At 38.2% G+C, this 22,421-nt stretch overlaps 1 protein-coding gene across 5 annotated transcripts in view; it reads right to left on the minus strand.

Moving 5' to 3' along the window:
* LOC150087042 (catenin delta-2-like) overlaps nt 1-22,421 on the minus strand; it is an 863,363-nt gene that overhangs the window by 608,331 nt on the left and 232,611 nt on the right. For 4 of the 5 annotated variants that reach the window (XM_090372913.1, XM_090372911.1, XM_090372910.1 and 1 more), the window contains exon 3: nt 19,632-19,718. In XM_090372913.1, the coding sequence (XP_090229039.1) occupies nt 19,632-19,718 (87 nt within the window). The remainder of the gene's footprint in view (nt 1-19,631; nt 19,719-22,421) is intronic. The other variant, XM_090372912.1, reaches the window with a different exon arrangement.

Genomic DNA, 22,421 nt, shown 5'->3' on the forward strand with positions numbered 1-22,421 from the left:
AGGGGGCATAAATTCAAACTGAGTAAAGACAGTCGTAGAATAGATGTGTGGAAATTTGCCTTTGGCCAGTGGGTGGTTAATTGCTGGAACAAACTTCCATCTGTTGTTGTGGAAGTTGATAGCTTAAATAAATTCAAGGAGGAACTGGACAAACTTTTAGAGGGAATGGTTGTGTGGGTTTTTTTTTTTTTTTTTGTTGATGCTACATAAGCTCATACACTTGCTTTCTTTTATCACATGCCTCTATTACTATGCTTTCCAGGATCTTGCACAAGCAGCTGGTCAGAGCTATAGGGCAATAATAGATGGTATTTTTGGATCTTTTCCTGATTTAGGAAAGACAACTACAATTACCTTGTGCCAAGAGTCCTGAAATTGTTCTTCAATGTAAATTCTGTTGTAGAGACAGAGAGAAAATCCATAGAGCTGACGATAGATGTTTAATCATTTCATAATTGATGTCATTCGGCCCAATAGCAGATTCCAGAGAATAAGAGTGCCGCCATCAATTCCCAATGTGTAAAATATTGACTGAATGGTTCACAGCCATTTGAGGATAATTTCAATTGCTGCTTTTCAAATATCTGTTTGATGGTCAGAAATTCTGGGGTGTAGGATATTATAGAAGACACACTGGCGAATGTCACCATAAGAGTATTTGCAATTGCAGTTGGGGCTGCAATTGCACATCCATTAAGCTCTAGGACTGTTCAGTTCAAAGGGTTTGATGTGTATTTCCCTTTCGTTTTCCAGACTTTGTTCCAGACAATGGTTGGTGTCGCCAACCGGCTGATGGAAGTTGTAAAGAGGATCCAAGATTCTTTACGACTATGACATCTAAGGTAACATGGTTTGGCATTTGCACATTTGAAGGCTATTATATTTTCTGTGGCAAGATATTGATGAAATTTCCCCCACACCTTGTTTTGTGTATTTCTTGTGGTTGTGTGCTTTTCATATTCCACCATGGTTTCGGAAATGATCGAAACAGAGCTGGTCTTCAGAATTGCAATTGCCGCCACTTGGACAACAGTGTCTGTAACTTAATTTACCGGGTCATTAGTTGGCTCCTTGCTGACTGTAATGGTATCAAACGATGCCAGATGAAGGCATTCCAGTCAGTGCGATCACAGGTGATCCTAGACAGGTGGCATGGTCTCCCACTGCAAAGGTGGATATCATGGGAAAGTCATCATTACCATAAAGGTTGTTCTCAATTTCTCTTGTACAAACAGGAAGGAGAAAGGGCGAGCATATAAGAGAGATCAATCGTGGTTAATGTAAAATGTACGGGTAGGCATGTGGAAAAAGGTGTTATGTCCCTCATTTAGAAAGGCCAGGTCATTGTTTGCGAGCATGAGCTCTATAAAGTCGCAGGAACAGTGGCAGTTCACCTGCTTCCACTAATGTTAGTACTACCCCACAGAGTATTGTGCCCATTAAAATTCCCTAGTACAGGAGTTTGCAACCTGCGGCTCTTTGAACATGCAACTGTGGCTCTAACTTTTAGCCAACATGTACAACAAGTGCAGCACGCAGTAATGTGAATATAGCATTAGTTTCAGTGCAAGCCGCAATCAGGAACAAAATAATATCTGTGTGTACGTAGTGTTTCTGACAGGCACGTGAATTCATATTATAAATCACTTGACTTTAAATCAGTGATGTGGTATTATTGAACAAGTGAAATAAGAGGACATTAAAATTGCTATCATTTTTAAAATGTCAATTCAAAACAGAACGCTATAATTTTTTAGTGTTTCTCACCAACCATTGAAGTAAAAACGAAAACCAAAATCTTAAAAAGTTTGTTTAAGTTTACAATAAATTTTACAGTAGATCAAACAAAATACGATTATACAAAATGTTACTGATAATAAAATACTGAATTAGGATAAAATAAAACAAATGTAATTTACAGTGAATATACAAATAAAATGATAATAAAATACTGAATTAAAATGCAATAAAATATACTAGATTAAAAGCGCTAAAATAACTGAAGCTTTCAAAGGCTTCTGCCTTCTTCCTCAACAGTCATCAAAACAGAATGACTGAGCAAGAAAACTGGGAATTTAAGAAGGAATTGACTGAGTAGACACAATTTACAATGGAGTTAGAGGACTTAAAAATCAAAAGACATATGGAGTACAGGGCTAAAATGACTGAAAACTGAAATTGAGGATTTGGAGAGTCAAAAAACTGACCTTGGCAATTCTACACAAATGGAAGGCGATAGTCGAGTTGAAAAAGCAAGACAATTGTTTTCAATGTGTGGCGTAACTTACAGGACATGTATATAAATTTGAAAATATTTGCATTTGGACTTCTCAGTTTTTGGTTCGACGTATTTCTGCGAGCAAATATTTTTGAACATTAACAATATTAAAAATAAATCAAGAAATTATCTGAACAATGAGAGCCTCTCATTATGTTTAAAGATGAAAATTATGGCACACTCAGCTGACGTTGAGAGACTATCTCAAGAAGTCAACAGAAAAAGTCACATTAATTGTTACGTTTTTTTCAGTATTAATAAATAATATTTCAAAATATATATTTCATTTAATAGAAAACCCTTCCACTCTATTCAATTTACTTAAAAAACTCATCCCCTTTCCCCTCTTCCCAGCTTAAGCATTAGTGTGGCTCTTCAGATTCTTTTTTTTTTCCCCCCTTTAAATTAGATCAAAAATGGCTCTTCACTCAAAAAAGGTTGCCAACCCCTGCCCTCTTAACAGAAAAGGGGATGGAAATTGCCTAATGAGATCATCAAGGTCTGCCTGGGAGATGTCATTCCCAGGTGGTAAACAGATTGAACAGATAGCTCGAAAAAACCCTACTGAAAGACATCGTTATGGCCTCTAAATTAGAGGAGTGTGACATAGTTTAAGGAGGGGGGGGGGTATGATTACCCAAGTGGATGGCAACTCCTGCATGGGCAAGTCCATCCCCAGTTCTGCCTTTCTGACTGGTAGAACAGTTACAAATATGAGGGTCCTCGTTTGCCTTTAAGTATGCGTATGTCTCCCGTAAACAGAAGCACATTGACTCTTTACTTCTGTAGGAGGGCCTTGACGTTGTAGAGGTATGCAATGCAAGAAAGCAAGAATATAAGCTTATGTAGCATCAACCGGGGAAAAAAAAAAATTTCACACATCCATTCCCTCTAAACATTTGTCCAGTTCATCCTTGAATTTATTAAAGCTATGAACTTCCCCAATGACAAATGGAAGTTTGTTCCAGCAATCAACTACCCACTGGCTAAAGGCAAATTTCCACACATCTATTCTACAACTGTTTTTCCTAATTTGAATTTATGTCCCTTCAGGTTCGTAATCTGAGCAAGAGGAAGAATTCCATCAGAATTGAGCATGCTCAACCCATTCAAGGCCTCATACACCTCAATCAGATCACCTCACAGGTGCCTAGTCTCCAACTGCAATTATTTGCAGAACTTAAGCCTTTCTTTGTAAGAGGACCCCTTCGTCCCCTCACCAATCTTGTTGCCTTTCTCTGTACTCACTCAAGCAATTCTACATCTTTCCTGAAATGGGGCCTCCAGACCCATATGCAGTACTCAAGGAGTGGACTAACCATTGCCTTATACAAAGGGATAATCACCTTTTCCCTACTAGAAAAATTCCTGGAAATCATTGACAATACCCATGACCTGTTCTGACAGCATGTATGCATTGCTCAGAAAACTTCATATCTGACAGAACAATTACTCCCAGGTCTTTCTCATTTTCTACCACCCTAAGTACAGTACAACACAGTTGGTACATTTCTCTGGGGTTACTTCTATCTATATGCAGTACTTTGCATTTGTCAATATTGAAGTTCAGTTGCCACTTCTCTGACCATCTGCCCATTTTTTCTAGATCCTGTTGCAGTAGCTGTTGTTGAGTTTTTACGAGCATTAGCAACTAAGGCCATATTGCTCCGGGGATATGCGGTGGTTATTCCCTGACCTTTCAGCATTCTCCCTATTTGGTGGTCACGGGCTCGAACTCCAGTCTAATCAAGAAGCGTGTGCTACGCACTGCTACTCCTGCCCACCTGGCTATGGAGGTGCCTGTTGTTGCTGTTGCAACACTGCCATTGACAACCCTGCCAACCTTTGTATCGTCTGTATACTTGGACACTAAGCTGAATATACCTTCAAAAATATCACTGATAAATATAGAAAACAACAGCAGGCCCAACACTGAACTGTGGAGAACACCACTAATAACTTTAGGCCACAAAGAGCAGCATCCATTGATTTGGATGACTTGCCTTTAATACCATACTGCTCCAATTTTCACAGTAGTCTTCCATGCGCAACAGTATCCAATTCTTGAATTCAAGTATATAATATCAAAATTATTTGTACCAAATCATATCAAATGATATCAAAATTATGTCATTCACTGTTTCGGAAACCACAGCAGTTCCACTGTAGAAATTTGGTAGTGGACATTACTTAGATTTTGTGGGTTCAACTGTGGTCTTCTGAAGGGCTGAGGGCTTTAATTTCTCTGTCTTGGATTTATCCTTTTTGGGAATGACTGGACGTCGTCCATTGTCCATACCTTCATCTGCAAAAAGTTCCAAGAGTGCATCATCATTTGTTTCCTTCACGTCTAACTACATTTTTTTTTCATTTCCCACTGGCACCGAATCAGGTTTTTTTGTTTCCTCCTTATCATTTAGTTTAGGTAGAGGTGGAGTAGTAGGTGGTATCGATATGGGGGTGACAGCTGACTGGGTGTTTTGAACTAGCTTTTGAGTGTTCAGCAAGTAACGTGCAATGGAAGCAAAAGATTTTTTTGGTGGGATTGTTATATCTGTTTAAATTCCAACAGATTGCTTCCCTGCAGCCTTCTAAGCATACATTGGTTTATTAATACTTATTGTCATTTCCATTTTACCATTTAAAATGGTAATGCCAGTAAGTATTCCTCCTGGTAAGGAATATTCAGCTCTGCCTTGTGTTGCTGTATCTGTTTTTCTTGTTTCCACCATTGGCATGCCCTTGAGTATGCTGGGTGCTCAACATTTGACACAAGTGGTGGCTTTACATGCATTGCTTTCATGGTCTTTTGCACTGTACCGAGCACAGGCAAGTGCTCCACAACAGGCCATCTGTGAATGACCATATTTCTGACATTTAATACATTGTAATAGTTTTGGAATATATATATGGCCTTCCATTTCAATTTATGTATGCTGCTTTTATTGAATTTGGAGACATTGGAGAATTAAATGTAAGGATGAGATCACTAGTTGGTACTGACTTCCCATCCTTATGCATAGAAATTCTTTTAAAGCTATCGCTCCCTGTGAGTTTAGTTCGGATACAATTTCCTCCTCAGTAAGCTCAAAGAGGTCCCACTCTGAGATGACCCTCTTGATGAATTTAGAGTTCTGTGTGGTGTCACAGTAACTGGTATTCCTCCAACTGATGTTGCTTAGAGCAGCTGCTGAGAGTGTTGTTTTGTTTCAATTAAGAGGTCCCCAGAACAAAGCATAACAGATTTGAGGGAACCTGCTAACTCCTCTAAACCCTTCTGAATGAAAAAGGGCAGCATTTTTCCAATAGGTTTCTCAGTGTTTGAATGCATGATGAGAAATCTGGTAATGGGATCTGGCAGAAGTTCAGTTCATGGTCTCTTTGCTGCAGTGGTATTGTCTGTATCTAAATTATTTTTTTCTGACACAAGTCAGAAAATAATAATTTAGGAACATGGCTGGCAACCCTACAAGAAATAGTTTTTTCAAGATTCATGAATTTTTTTTTTATATTGGTTGTGCCCAGGCTCCCAATCCACCACAGTGCCCAAAGGTTAGCCCACTACCCAGCAAAAGGCGCCTCCGTAGCCAGGTGGCAGGAGCAGCAGTGTGTAGCACACGCTTCTTGATTAGACCGGGGTTCAAGCCCATGAGCCACCAAATATGGAGAATGCGGAAAGGTCAGGGAATGACCACCGCATATCCCCGGAGAAATATGGCCTTAGTTGCTAATGCTCCTAAAAAACAAAATAACAATATAACATAACAACTACCCAGCAATCAATAAATGTGGTTGGCAGTGGGACACCAGAGCAAACCAGGGACCATACCCGCACTGCCGCTAGCCTGAATCCTGTCCCCTCATTTCATGAGGTTAGGAGCATGGCATTGACCCTTGTAGGCAAACCCACTAGCCAATTGACCCTAGCCAGGTCATCCAGGACCAGCTGTCTTGTCAAAGCAGAGGGCAAATTAGTGTATTGATGCTTGACCCCTCAACCACCAGGATACCCCGCTTTCCAAATTTCCACGGGTCTCAGCACACTGCAAACACACCGGAATACATTGATGATAGCCTGGAACTTAGGCTGTGGGCACTGGATCACAGTGATGCTAATCTAGAGGTCCAGCAGCATCACTGGAAGGTTCCCTCACCATGTACAAGTGCCCAAGGATTCAACACAGCTTGTTTGGAGGAGGGAGAAGAGCTGCATTTCGACAGTTCAGACTTCTGTTTCTCTGGCTGAAAATGATACACCAATGTCTCATCCATAGTTATAAACATTACAGGAAATTTTGCTGATCTGCTTGAAAATGATACAAATGTTCAATTGAATTCATAACTCCTATGTATTTTTAAGTATTTTGCTGTCAACAACTTTAGAACCCATTGTGCTGATAACTCATTCAGAGCGAGAGCATCTTTTGTGGCATGTGGTACACACATTCAGATGAGATGACCAGTGCCGGCCACAAGCCTGTTAGCATTAACAGAGGCATACAATGCAAGAAAGCAAGCTTATACAGCATCACTCAAAAAAAAACCCGTTTCCATTTCACCCCTCCATTCGTTCCAAATGCCTGTCCAGCTCACCCTTAAATTTATTCAGGCTATTAGCTTCCACAACCAAGGATCGAAGCCTGTTCCACCAATCAACTACCTGCTGGCTAAAGGCAAAATTCCACACATCTATTCTACAACTATCTCTCTTCAATTTGAAACTGTGTCCCCTCGGATTCTTAGTCTAAGCAAGAGAAAGAATCCCATCAGCATTCAGCTTGCTCAACCCATTCAAGGCCTTATACAGCTCAATCAGATCACCTCGCAGGTGCCTACTCTCCAGACACTGCAATTTGCAGAACATAAGCCTTTCTTCTTAAGAGCACCCCTTTGTTCCCCTCACCAATCTCTTTGCCTTTCTTTGTACTCGTTCTAGCAACTCTCATCCTTTCTAAAATAAGGCCTCCAGACCTGTACACAGTACTCTAGGTGTGGCCTGACCATTGCCTTGTATAATGGGATAATCACCTCCCTGTCCCTGCTAGCAAAATTCCTATATATCATTGACAAGACCACACGACCTGCTCTGGCAGCCCGTCTGCACTGTCAGCGAACTTCATATTTGACTCCAAAATTACCCATAGGTCTTTTTCACTTTCCACTTCCCTGAGTGTAGTATCACAGAGTTGGTACGTTTCTCTTCGGTTATCACTACCCATATGCAGTAATTTGTATTTGTCAATATTAAACTTCAATTGCCACTTCTCAGCCCATTTTCCAAATTTATCTAAATCCAGTTGGAGTACATACTGTCTTTACTGTCGTTAACAACCCTGTCAACCTTTGTATCATCTGCAAACGTGGATATCAAACCTAATATACCTTCATCAATATCATTGATAAATAGACAAAACAACAATGGGCCCAACACCGAATCCCGGGGGAACTCCACTCACAACATTTGTCCACAAAGAGCAGTGGCCATTGATTACCACTCTCCATCGTCTCCCACTCAACCATCCCTTTATCCCTTATAGCAACTTACCCTCAATGCCATACCTCTCCAATTTTTACAGCAGTCTTCCATGTGCAACAGTATCAAGAGCTTTCCTGAAATCCAAGTATATGATATCAAAATTATTTTTTGCATCCAGTTTCTTTGTGACAACATCATAGTATCCAATCATATTTGTCAGACAAGACCTGCCTTTAACAAACCCATGCTGTGTCTTAAATATTACTGCAGTCTTGTATAGATGATCCTGCAATGTTTAACCAGTGATTTGATTATTTTCCCCAGAACAAGTTAAACTAACAGGTCATTAGTTACTTGTCACCTTTTGAACCCCCTTTGTGAATTGGTGATACATATGCACACCTCCAGTCCATGGGGACCTCCCGAGTCCAAGGAAGCTCTCATAATTATGACTAAGGGTCTGCTTACTTCCTTTGCTGCCTCCTTTAATATAACTGGATAGATCCCGTCCACCCCAAGTGCCTTCCTTATGTTTAACTTCAACAATTTCTCCTCCACTTTGCTCTCAGTTATTACAAAATCACTTAGCTCCCTGTTAACATTTCATAAATTCCTGGCACTACCCTCATTGAATGACTCCTCATGAGCATGATCATCAATAGTAAACCCATCTATGTTAAGTGGTCCAATCTGATTCATCCCTTTCCTTCTAGAGTTTACATAAGCAAAGAACTCTTTGCTGTTTTTCTTTGCATCCATTGCCAAAGATTTCTCGTAATCTGCCTTTGCCTGCCTAACCTCCTTTGTGACTTGATTACAGACTAGTTTATACCTGCCATAGGCTTCTGTGTCACCTGATACTTTATGTGCATCCCATACATTCTTTTTCTCTGCCACGAGCCTAATTAATTCATCTGACATCCATTTAGGCCTGAACCTTGAACAGTATTACTTAGTTTGGATGAAAAGCCTTGTACCTCCAAAATTAAGTCCCTGAAGGCTTCCCATTTAGAATTCAAAGTTGGTAACATCATCAGTTGATCCCACTGTAGTCACCTTTACAAAAGTAAAAGCCCTTCCCTTTAGTCTTGATAGTAGTTACATCTTTAAGTAATTCCCACATCAGTACATTGTGATCACTTTCACCCAGTGGTTCCATTATCTGCAGATTCCTAATGCATGAATAATCACTGCTGATAATCAGATCAAGAGTTTACTCCTGCTGGTTGCCTCTCGAACCTGTTGCTGTAGAAAACAGTCATCCAATAATTCCACAAAAGTCTTGCTTTTGTGGAATTATTTCAAAAGTGACCAACCCACAAGTTCCAGTCAATATCTGGAAAGTTAAAATCCTCCATAAGCCATTCTGATTTACTGGCCCACTATTTCTCTGCACAATTGCTCATTATACTCATCAGGCCTATAAACACATCTACTCTCATTTTTCCTTTGCCAGTGCTTATTTCACACCAAACAAACTCAACACTGCATTGTCCACCAATTTCAATTGGATGCACTTCCTTAAATTTTATGTGTTTCTTAACTAACAGCATAACCCCTCCTCCCTTCCTGTACTCATTGTACTCCCCAAATTCCAATTCTGCACTGCTTATATCTGTGTGACACCATGTCTCTGATATCACAACAATATCTGCCTTTAATGTCTTGACTAGCACTTCAAGTTCATCAAATTTATTAACTGTACTCCTAGCATTAGTGTACATGCAAATATATATGCACCTGTTCCTACTCTTAGTTTACCCTAACACAGCCCATGTATATACTTGTTCCACTATGACTCCCAGCAGTGCTGGAAATCTCCATTACCTTGCTTTCCAGGTTGCTGCTCATTCTAATAGAAGCAGCGCAAGAATTATTTTTGCCTCTGCCTGCGGCCACTGTTAACCTTTAATCTGTGTATCACCCGAAGCTAGCAGTTTTCCGGTTCTATGTTCAACTGGTTCTGTCGAAAATGGCCCCCACGCTCAAATGGTCAAAACTATATTGTTGATTACTGTATTACGTATTATTCGTATTTAAAATTTTTGTTCGGTATAATATAAGATTATTTCTTAGTTACTATAAAATCTGAAAAATTAAAAAAAATCACTCCTATTACAAAAACACTCCATATACGTTTTGCACAGGACCCCACAAGTAATTCTTGAACAGGGCCCCCCACAAATTTTGGGGCCAGCTCTGCACAAGACACTTGCAATGTACCAAACTGTCACTTATGGTTCACTCACTGCTAATCACCAATATTGTCAACACCTTCTGCAATGAGGATGTTGCAGGTGAATAGGAAGGTACATTCTCCCCCAATGTTATAACCATACCCCTTGCCTTGGGTGTTAATCCCTTTCTTTCCAAATATTGGATGACTACATGGTGACCGATTCTATCCATCTTTCCTCATTCATTCAACTTAAAAAAATATCTTATTGAAATTGGGTGAAACTTAGTGAGTTAAAAGTGAGTTAAGAGTACAGAAATTTTTAGCATTGTACAACTACCCTTTCATACTCAGGGACAAACTTTACACATTCCCCTCATATATTCCAAATACTGTTATTGGATGACAAATTGGTTCTCCAAATACAAGTATGTTTAAAGTAGTTTGAAGTTAAACAATATTTAATTAAATGTTTCCAATAACCCAGTTGACCAAGTTGCTATCTATGAATTCTTTTTTGAGCTAAACAGACTTCAATGCCATTAACAAATAAAAAAATAAAAACCATGCCTTTGATCTAAGGAATTCAAACAAAATCAACAGCTACCAAACTATTTCGGTTTAATAACAAAATTTATTCATAATGATATCAACAGTGATATCACTAATGATATCAGGAGTAAGAGACCAGCAGAATTACTTAACAAGTACAGGTCACTGTTGAAAAAAAAGCCGTGAATTAGGGTTAAATTTGAAAGTGTCTGCAATTCTGCCCAGACACGACAGGTGGGAGTGTATGATGACAGTCTCGTCGATCAATTCGGCCCTGGAAAGATCGTGCAAGGCTCAAGGGGTAAAATTTTTTTCAGCCTGGACTGTACTTGTTAAAAGGAGAGACTGCTTCTACAGGGATGGGATACACTTAAATAGAAAGGGTGCAAGAATATTTGCTGATTCTATCGAGGCAGTGTTAGGTGGGTCGGAAAACTTCTAGCTTGGGGGGATAAAAAGACTAATAGATTAACAGTAGCCACTGGCAGAGATGAAAGTGATTCTTGCACTGCTTCTATTGGAATGAGCAGAAGACTGAAAAACAAGATGCAGGATATTTCAGAGACTGCTGGGAGTCGTTGCGGTACAAGTAAACACATGGGTTGTGTTAAGGTAGCTAAGAATAGGAACAGGTGCATGTATACTTGCGAGTTTGGTAAATAAATTTGATGAATTTGAGGTATTGCTCAAAGCATCAAAGGAAGATATTGTTGGGATATCAGAGATGTGGTGTCACACAGATATAAGGAATGCAGAACTGGAATTTTGGGAGTACTACGTCTACAGAAAGGAGACAGGATAGGAAGGGAGGAGGGGTTATGCTATTAGTTAAGAAACATAAAATCCAAGGAAGTGAAGCCAGTCGACATCGCTGAACAGTGCAGTGTCGAGTCACTTTGGTGTGACATAAGCACTGGGAGATCAAAATTGAGAGTAGGAGTGTGCTATAGGCCTAATAAATCTGATGAGTATAACAAGAAACTGTACAGGGAAACAGAGTGGGCCAGTACATCAGAGAGTCTTATAATGGGGGATTTTAATTTCTCAGATATTGACTGGAATTTGTGGGTTGGTCACTCACACACTAGCAAGGCTTTTGTGGATTAATTGGATGATTGTTTTCTACATCAGCATGTTCGGGAGGCAACTAGAGGGAGTAATACTCTTGATTTGATTATCAGTAGTGATTCTTCATCCATTAAGAATCTGCAGATAAAGGAACCACCAGGTGGCACTGATCACAGTGTGCTGAAGTGGTATTTACTCAAAGAGGTAACTACCATCAGGGGTAAAGGGAAGGGTTATTGCTTTTGTAAAGGCGACTACGATGGTCTGAGACAGTATTTAAATTCTATACAGTGGGACAAACTGAAGATACTACCAACAGAAAATTCAAAATGGGAAGCATTCAAAGAACTTATCTTGGAAGCTACTAAACTTTACATACCAACTAAGAAATATTGTTCAAGGTTTAGGCCTAAATGGATGTCAGATGAACTAATGAGACATATGGCAGAGAAGAAAAATGCATGGGATACATATAAATTAACATGTGACACAGAAGCCTATGATAGATATAAGTTGATCTGTAACCAAGTTACAAAGGAGGTTAGGTAGGCGAAGGCAGATTACGAGAAATATTTGGCAAGGGATGCAAAGAAAAACAGCAAAGAGTTCTTTACTTATGTAAACTCCAGAAGGAAGGGGATGAATCAGATTGGTCCACTTGATATCGATGGGTCAACTGTTGATGATCCTGCTCAGGTAGCTAACCAACTAAATCAATATATTGTTTCATCGACATTCACACATGAGTTGTTCAGCAAGGGGAATGCCAGAGGTGTATTCAACTCTGGCAGTAAGCTAGAGAGAATCTTGTAATAACTGAGAGTAAAGTGGAGGAGAAATTGTTGAAGATAAACACAAGAAAGGCACCTGGGGTGGATGTGATCTATCCAGTTATATTAAAGGAGGCAGCAAAGGAAGTAAGCAAACCCTTAGCCATAATTATGAGAGCTTCCTTGGACTCAGGGGATTTTTTTTTTTTTTGTTAGTTGTTGGCGCATAGGCTTCTGTGGTCATAATGCAGCTCCCAAGGTTTTTGCAGTACTTGCGACCCTGCGAACCTGCGACCTTTGGGTTGCCAGGCAGGCACTTTACCCACCCGGCTAGCCCGGTCGGCAGACTCCGGGGAGGTACCCACAGACTGGAGATGTGCAAATGTGACCCCTAATTCACAAAGGAGGATCAAAGGCCGACACAAGTAATTATAGACATGTGAGTTTAACTTCTGTTCCAGGAAAATTAATGGAGGCACTGGTTAAAGAAGCACTGCAGGATCATCTAGACAAGACTTCAGTTATAGCTTGGACACAGCATGATTTTGTTAAGAGAAAGTCTTGTCTGACCAATTTGAGTGGATACTATGATGCAGTCACAAAAGAACTGGATGCAGGGAATAACTTTGATATTATATACTTGGATCTTAGAAAGGCTTTTGATACTGTTGCACATGGAAGACTGCTGCACAAATTAGAGCAGTGTGGCATTGGAGGTAAATTGCTGCTATGGATAAAGGGGTGGCTGAGGGGGAGAAGACAGAGTGGTAATCAATGGATACTGCTCATCATGGACTAATATTATTAGTGGAGTCCCTCAGGGTTCAGTGTTGGGTCAATTATTTTCTGTATTTATAAATGATATTGATGATGGTATATCAAGCTTAATGTCCAAGTTTGCAGACGATACAAGGGTTGGCAGGGTTGTCAAGGACACTACTGACACTATGCTGCTGCAACAGGATCTGTAAAGGTTGAGCAGATGGGCTGAGAGGTGGCAAATGAAGTTTAACATTGACAAATGTAAAGTACTACATATGGGAAACAGGAACCCCAGAGCAACGTATCAACTGTGTGGTACTACACTGATAGTGGTAAAGAATGAAAAGGACCTGGGGATAATTGTGCAGGCAATGAAGTTCTCTGAGCAGTGCAGACGGGCTGCAAGAGTAGCTCATGGTGTCTTGTCAATGATATACAGGAATTTTTCTAGCAGGGATAAGGAGGTGATTATTCCCTTGTATAAGGCAATGGTCAGGCCACACCTTGAGTACTGTATACAGGTCTAGAGGCCTCATTTCAAGAAGGATGTAAAGCTGCTGGAATGAGTACAGAGAAGGGCAAAAAGATTAGTGAATGGAACAAAGGGGTACTCCTGCGAAGAAAGGCTTAAGTTTTGCAAATTACAGTGTCTGGAGACTAGGCACCAGCGAGGTGATCTGATAGAGGTGTATAAAGCCTTGAATGGTTTGAGCATGCTCAATGCTGATGGGATTCTTCCTATTGCTCAGAATAATCGCCTGAGAGGGCATAAATTCAAATTGAGGAAAGACAGTTGTAGGATAGATAACTATAGTTTTTTCATCACCCGCTGGCTAAAGGCAAACTTCCTCTTTAGCCAGCAGGTGATGAAGTTTGCCTTTAGCCAGCAGATGGTTGATCACTGGAAAAAAACTTCCATCTGTCGTAGAAGTTGATAGCTTAAACAGATTCAAGCCAGAACTAGACAAACATTAGAAGTGAGTGGATGGGTGAAATGAGAAGGGTGGGTGTGTGTGTGTGTTTTGGCTGATGCTATATAAGCTTGCTTTCTTGCATCATGTGCCCTTGCTAATGCTAAAGTTGTAACTTGCTACTGCAGCAGTATTTTTGGTGGAAATACTGTAGCATAATCAGAAACTCAGACGAATAGTAGCGTTTAAATTGTAATAAATAAATATTTTGAAGGGTTTAATCACCTCTTGGGCATATAACTGTTGTATTTTTTTTTGATTTTTTAACAGATTAATTTGGTTTTACAAATAGATTAAATAGGCTTAGTAGTGTTCATTGCAGTATTTTTTTTAATGTAGCTAGTGACTTTGTAAGTTACAACTTGCTACTCTTACTGCTATCGTATTGTTATTTTGGCTGGAATATCGTAGCATAATCAGTAGTGTAGAAGAATAGTAGGGTTTTCATTATAATAAATAAGTATTTTGAAGGTTTTAATCACTTTTTGGGCATACATCTTTTGTATTTAGCTAAGGATATAACTAATTTAGCATTGTGATCATCATGGTATAGCGTAACTTGATAAAGTATATCTCAAACTTGATAGCTAAAGTATAATGTAAAACTATATAGTCGAATACGTATTACCGCGTTAGCTTAGTATAGTATTATATAGTCATGTATACTACAGTAAATCAGTCAATTAAATTTATTAATCTTCATTGTTAATTAAATCATTGTGAGTTAATTATTTAAATGGAAATCATGCTGCAGACTAGAGCAGCAAGGTAACGTGCACAAAGTAGGAGGAGTGCTGTGGCTCGGGAGAGAACCGAAAAAGGGACGATTTTCCAACACATCACAGCATAAAAAAATGGGCAACTTAGGAAGTGTTTGCAGATCCTTCTGGGATGGGATGGGATGTTGCCAAGGGATATGTCTTTGTGTGGGCTCAATGTAAGCAGTGTGAAGAAGTTAAGTGCCATCTCAGCATTGTTATGGGCATTTATGAGAGCTTGAAGGACAGGGATATGTCTTCGAAGGACTTAAATTGGTGGACCCATCAAGCCCTCGGCTACCCACATCAATGCCAGAGCTTGCACTTGATCATCAGGCTGTTGTTATTATTTGGTTTTTTAGGAGCATTAGCAACTAAGGCCATATTGCTCCGGGGATATGCGATGGTCATTCCCTGATCTTTCCACATCATCTGTATTTGGTAGTCATGGACTCGAACCCCGTCCTAATTAAGAAGCGTGTGCTACGCACTGCTGCTCCTGCCCACGGAGGCACCTGTTCATCACACAAGACAGCAACAACCTCCAGGGTAGAATGCGCTGGTACCACAGGTGCTAGTTATTGTCGGTAACTATTGTCAGGGAGACAGGAAATATATATTGTGCAAAAAGGATAGGTGGAATAGGACCAGGGTGCGTTTGCCAGGAGCAAAAGTTGATGACGTAAGGTAGATATCATCTCTTAAGGGCACAAAAGGTGATACTGTTGTACATGTTGGCACTAATGACCTTAAGAGTAACAGATCTGCAGATTTACTTAACAATTACAGGTCAATATTGAAAAAAAGTCGCAAGTTAAGGTTAAATTTGAAAGTGTCTGCAATTTTACCTAGACATGATAGGAAGGAGTATATGATGAGAGCCTTGTCAATAAATTTGGTCATGGAGAGATTGTGTAAGTCTCAAGGTGTAGAATTTTTCTCAGCGTGGTCTGTGGCAGGAGAGTTTGTTTCTACAGGGATAGGATACACTTAAATAGAAAGGGTGCAAGAATATTTGCTGATGCTATCGAGGAAGTGTTAGGTAGGTCGAAAAACTGCCAGCATGGGGGAATCACAGACTAATAGATTTATGGTAGCCAAAGGCAGAGGTGAAAGTGATTCTTATACTGCTTCTATTTGAATGAGCAGCAGTCTGGAAAGAGAGGTATTGTTGATTTTGAGGGCTGCTGGGTGTCATCTTGGAACAAGTAAATACATGGGTTGTGTTAGGGGTAACTAAGAGTAAAAATAGGTGTATGTGTAATTGCATTTACACCAATGCTATAAATATAGTAAATAAATTAGAAGAATTTGAAGTGCTGGTCGAGACATCAAAAGCGGACATTGTTGGGATATCAGAGATGTGGTGTCATATGGATATAAGCAGTGCAGAAATGGAATTTGGGGAGTACATCTTGTACAGAAAGGATAGACAATACAGGAAGGGAGGAGGGGTTATGCTGTTAGTTAAGAAACACAAAATCTAAGGAAGTGCATCCAGTTGACATTGGTGGACAATGCAATGTTTAGTCAATGTGGTGTGACATAAGCACTGGGAAAGGGGAAAATGAGAGTAGGTGTGTGTCAATGAATCTGATGAGTATAATAAAGGCCTAATGAATCTGACAAGTATAATGAGCAATTGTGCAAAGAAATAGTGTGGGCCAGTAAATCAGATTGTCTTATAATGGTGGATTTTAACTTTCCAGATATTGACTGGAACTTGTGGATTGGTCACTCGCACACTAGTGAGAATTTTGAGGATTTATTATATGACTGTTTTCTACAGGAACATGTTCAAGAGGTAACCAGAGGGACTAATACTCTTTATCTGATTATCAACAGTAATTCTTCATGTGTTAAGAATCTGCCGATGAAGGAACCACTAGGTGGCAATGATCACAGTGTACTGATGTGGCATTTATTTAAAGACGTAACTACCATCAGGCGTAAGGGGAGGGGTTTTTGCTTTCGTAAAGGTGACGACAGTGGTTTCAGTGAGTTTTTAAATTGTATAAAGTGGGATCAACTGATGTTACTAATGGCGAATTCGAAATGGGAGGCCTTCAGGGACTTAATCTTATACTAGGCTTTTTGTACCAACGAAGAAATACTGTTCAAGGTCTAGATCTAAATGGATATCACATGAATTAATATGGTTCGTGGCAGAGAAGAGAAATGCATGGGATGCATAAAAATTATCAGGTGACACAGAAGCCTATGGCAGATATAAGATAGACTGTAATCAAATCACAAAGGAGATTAGGCAGGCGAAGGCAGATTATGAGAAATCTTTGGCAACGGATGCAATGAAAATTGGCAAAGAGTTCTTTTCTTATATAAAGGCTAGAAGGAAAGGGATGAATCAGATTGGTCGACTTAACATAAATGGTTTGACTACTGATGGTCATGCCAAGGTAGCTGATAAACTGAATGAGTATTTGCATCTGTTTTCACACCAGTTATTCGAGGAGGGGAATGCCAGAAATTTATCAAACTAACAGGGAGCTAATTGATTTTATAATAACTGAGAGCAAAGTGAAGGAGAAATTGTTGAAGTTAAACATAAGGAAGGCAACTAAGATGGATGGGATTTATCCAGTTATATTAAAGGAGGCAGCAAAGAAATTAAGAAACCCTTAGCAATAATTATGAAAGCTTCCTTGGACTCAGGGGAAATATAATACTGGAGATGTACAAATGCATCCCCAATTCACCATGGGTGGTCAGAGGGTGACACTGGTAATTACAGACGTGTTAGTCTAACTTTCTGTTCCAGGGAAAATAGTGGAGTCACTGGTTAAAGAAGAGATGCAGGATCATTTTGACAAGACTGTAGTTATAGTTCAAACACAGAATGGGTTTGTTAAGGGGAAGTCTTGTCTGACAAATTTGATTGGATACTATGATGTGGTCACAAAAGAACTGGATACAAAGAATAATTTTGATATCATATACTTGGATTTTAGGAAAGCTTTTGATACTGTGGCACAAAAAGACTATTGTACAAATTGAGGCAGTATGGCATTAAGGGAAAGTTGCTACAATGGATAAAAGCATGGTTGAGTGGGAGAAGACAGAGTGGTTATCAATAGACACTGCTCTTCACAGACTAATGTTATTAGTGGAGTCTGCCAGGTTTTGGTGTTGGGCCAATTGTTGTTTTCAGTATTTATCAATGATATTGATGAAGGTATATCAAGGTTAATGGCTAAGTTTGCAGATGATACAAAGGCTGGCAGTGTTGTTATTGACAGTAATGATAGTATGCTACTGCAACTGGATCTGGAAAAGTTGAGCAGATGGACTGAGAGGTGGCAACTGAAGTTTAACATTGACGAATGTAAAGTACTGCATATGGGTAGCAGTAACCCCAGAGTAATGTATAAACTGGGTGGTACTACACTCAGAGTAGTGGAGAATGAAATGGACCTGGGGGTAATAGTGCAGTCAGATATGAAGTTTTCTGAGCAGTGCAAAAAGGCTGCAAGAGTAGCTCATGGTGTCTTATCAATGATATACAGAAATTTTGCTAGCAGTGATAAGGGGGTGATTGTCCCCTTGTGTAAGGCAATGATGAGGCCACACCCTGAGTACTGTATACAGGTCTGGAGGCCTCATTTTAGGAAAGATGAAGAGCTGCTGGGTGGAACGAGTACAGAGAAGGGCAACAAGATTGGTGAGTGAAAAATATATTATAAATAAGGGTTGGTGTTACCAAGAAAGGCTAATTGCAGCTTCTAAAGACTAGGCACCTGCGAGTTGATCTAATTAAGGTGTATGAGGCTTTGAATAGATTGAGCAAGTTCAATACTAATGGGTTCTTACTCTTGCTAAGATTACTCACCTGAGAGGCCATAAATTCAAATGGAGGTAAGACAATTGTAGAATAGATGTGTGGAAATTCACCTTTAGCCAGTGGATGGTTGATAGTTGGAATAAACTTGCATCTGTTGTAGGGGAGATCAGTAACTTAAATAAGTTCAAGGCAGAGCTAAAAAAAGATTTGTAGTGCAAGGATGAGAGAAATAGGAAGGGGTTTTTTTTTTGTTTTTTTTGGCTGATGCTATATAAGCTTGCTTTTTTGCATCATATGCCTCTACTAATGCTATTCTGAAAGATCAGAAAAAGATAGAAAGTTTAGAGAAATCTGCAGCATCGGGTAGGATTCAAGCACAAAAGGCGAAGTATCTGAATCTTGAAAAGGTACTTTTGGAATGGCTAATGCCGATATGTGCAAAAATGTTCCCATAGATGGTAATCTTTTAAAAGCTAAGGCTGAATCATTTGTGCATTGAATGGATATTGAAGAATTTAAAAGTTCAGATGGATGGCTCCAGAAATTTAAGACTGATCATGGCCTGCCCTTCGAAAAAGTGTGGCCATGGGCATTTACACTACAAAAGAATGGAAGGAAAATCGTTTAAAAAATTTTGCCACCAGAATGACATCTTCAATGCTGATGAAACTATACTCTTTTTTTTAAATTGCTACGGGATAAAACGCTTACATTTAAAGCAGAGAAAAATTAGTATATATCATAATTAAGATTATACTATATTGTTTTAGTAGCATTTCATTAAATGTTCACTTGTTTAACAACTGTTTTTCTCATTTCCCTGGGGGTGGTTATATAGAGCTTTGACTGTACAACCTTAATACGCAAAAAAATTGAACAAAAAAGAAAAACAATGCTGTAACTACTCATGCACTGTAGAAACAGAACATCAAAAGAGCTATTTATATTATTTAATCTGTTAAATAAAATTCATATATTCTACAAACTATTTTAATTAAGAAGACATCCAGCAATAAAATACCTTTCCTAGTTGATTTACCACACACTGCCTTTCCACTTCCAACTCCCGAGCCAACTGTTCAAACTCAGCTTCCTGAAAGACAAGTTTCTACTATTATTAGTATATGGTCATACATATTAATAATAAATGCTCAGAATTTGACCGACATTATAGTTTTACATTTCAAACATATTGGCAAACAGTAATAATTCATGATTAATAACAAACTGAAAAGCATTTCATTTCTGTGCAACTGCATATTGCCCGTTCACTCCTCCAACTGGTGCACGGTGACAAACACATCTCGTGCTTCGACTACACCTTGCCGCATTCCGACAGTCCATGGGCACAAATAATAAATAAATAAATAATAATAATCATAATTGCCTAATAATTTCTACTGGTCCGATTTTAATGCAATTTGAGACAGCTAGAAAAAAATCTTTCTAAAAGACAGCTAGAAAAATCGTTCTAAAAGTGTGAAATATAAAATTTCATGAAAATATATCCACTAGAAGTCAGGATATTACATACAGACATAACAAAGACACACGCGTGTGTGTGTGTGTGTGTGTGTGTGTGTGTGTGTGTGTGTGTGTGTGCGCGCGCGCGCACACTACAGAGGATAATGTTCCTGTTTTTATCATATGCAAAATACTATCTGTATATCATAAGTTGCAAGGATTGCAAAGAACAATATGTTGGGAAAAACAAGCATGGAATTGCATTTAAGATTAAACCAAGAATTGCAATTAAGATTAAATTTAAGATCACAGATTAAAAAATATGGAGAAAGGCTTACTAATGGTAATATAACAAATAAATTCACCAATGAGATTGAACTAAAGCACTTCCAAAAACTAAAGTTTACTTATATTATAATGATATTAACTATAGAACAAACCACAATAAAAAAGGGAAATCATGGAAGCCCTGTTCATACTGCACTATAAATCATAACATTATGGGTTAATTCGTAATAATTAAATTCGTAAGAACTTCACCTACAATGTCTCCAAACAATGTTCAGAGACACTGCCAATGAACAATGTGCTTATGCTGTTTTTCAGCTAACAAAAAAAAAGTGCTGGACAAAACACTAAGGAATAAAAAAATATATTATTCCTTGGTATTATATATGCGTAATAACCTTGGTATTATGCACATGTAATACCAAAGTTACACAAGAACATAATAGATGCATCAGAGAATGTTCTCAAAGCCTTAACAATTTTAAGGTACTGCTCACAAAATAGGATAGTACCCAATTAATATCAAATCAATACATATCATTCTATTTGCACAAAAACACGGCAAACTGAAAGCTCTTTAAAAAAACAAAAAAAAAAAAATGCTTATGATACATGTTTAGAAACTTTCACCTAAAACAACTTATAGAAGACATTATTAAATTCATCATAAGAAACACTATTCTGAAATTAAAAATAAAGAATTCTGTAAAACTGAAATACCAAAAATGTGGATCTGAAAAATATTATTTATAAAACCTCCTATTGACAAAATTAACAGAGATTATACACAGTTATGTACAACCTATTGGACTGACCATATGTAATTACAAAACACCATTACAGATTTTAATAAAACTAAAATTGATTTTCCTTGTTTCTGTAGAAAAACCAAATAAAAAAAAAAGTATAGATCCATATTACAAGCACATATTGATGGGTGACCTTAATATAGTTGAGGATTATACACAGAGAAATCAAGCAAAAAGATATGAAGTTTAGGCCTAAAATATATTCAAATCTAGGTAGCATCCAAAGCTCTATTAGAATGGATATATTACAGTTTGCCAGTGAAAAATACACCCTCGAAAACATTTAAAATGTGAATTAATACCACCATGAATTACATTATGGCAGCCTTTAGAAAAAATACAGTACCAAAAAAATGTACTGGTTAACTTAAGTTAACCTAAGGATTTAGAAATAGCAACATAAAAAAAACCAGAAAAATCTGTAGGCAAAACTAAACTTAATTTTCACTAATCTCCCCAATATTAATTTTATTTCTGACAACAGAAATGTTTTACAACACATCAAAAACAATAAGACAAGTATATATCTCCAACTTCAAAAATCTATTTACCAGTATTTCACAACAATCTAAAAGTAGTATTACAATATTATTACAAAGAGTTCAGGGGATTTTAGGTTGTAAAAAGTGCTACTGATTCAATCTGGTGCCATTTTGTTTGCTTAACAATTATATACAACTGGGCAGTAATATTTTAAATCAAAGTAGAGATATAGTAATGGGAACAAGCTGTTTGTGCTACATTGCTAATTTCTACTAGCACTACCATGAGAATAAAATTAAAAAAAAAAAAAAAAAACATTGAATTCTTCGTATACATAGACAATGCTCTGACGATCAATTGTGATAATTTCAAAAAATTTATCTAGGAAATATATCCCACTGACTTGGCTACCGAATGCACCAATTCAGATAGTCATCTCCAGGCCACTCACCTAGATATCAAAACAGTAATTAATGAGAATATAAAAGTTTATACCTTGAACAATGACAAAAAAAAAAAACACCACTATTTCAGTTTTAAAGCCATGAAACTCACTAACTGAGAAACAGTTCAGCTAAACAAGTACACAGTAATGTAATCAGAACCCTAAACTAACAGAATGATATGCATATGTAATACCCCAGAAAATATGCTCCATGCATTAACAAAATTAAAAGCTAATTTAATTGCAATTAATATATCTTAATATATAGATTTCATTAAGTACCATAAGACTACATCAATTAGTGCTACAGTCAGTAAATTTC

This window comes from Mastigoproctus giganteus, chromosome 4 (genome assembly GCF_048544385.1).
Source record: "Mastigoproctus giganteus isolate SK-2022 chromosome 4, ASM4854438v1, whole genome shotgun sequence".
In the NCBI taxonomy this organism is placed as follows: domain Eukaryota; kingdom Metazoa; phylum Arthropoda; class Arachnida; order Uropygi; family Thelyphonidae; genus Mastigoproctus; species Mastigoproctus giganteus.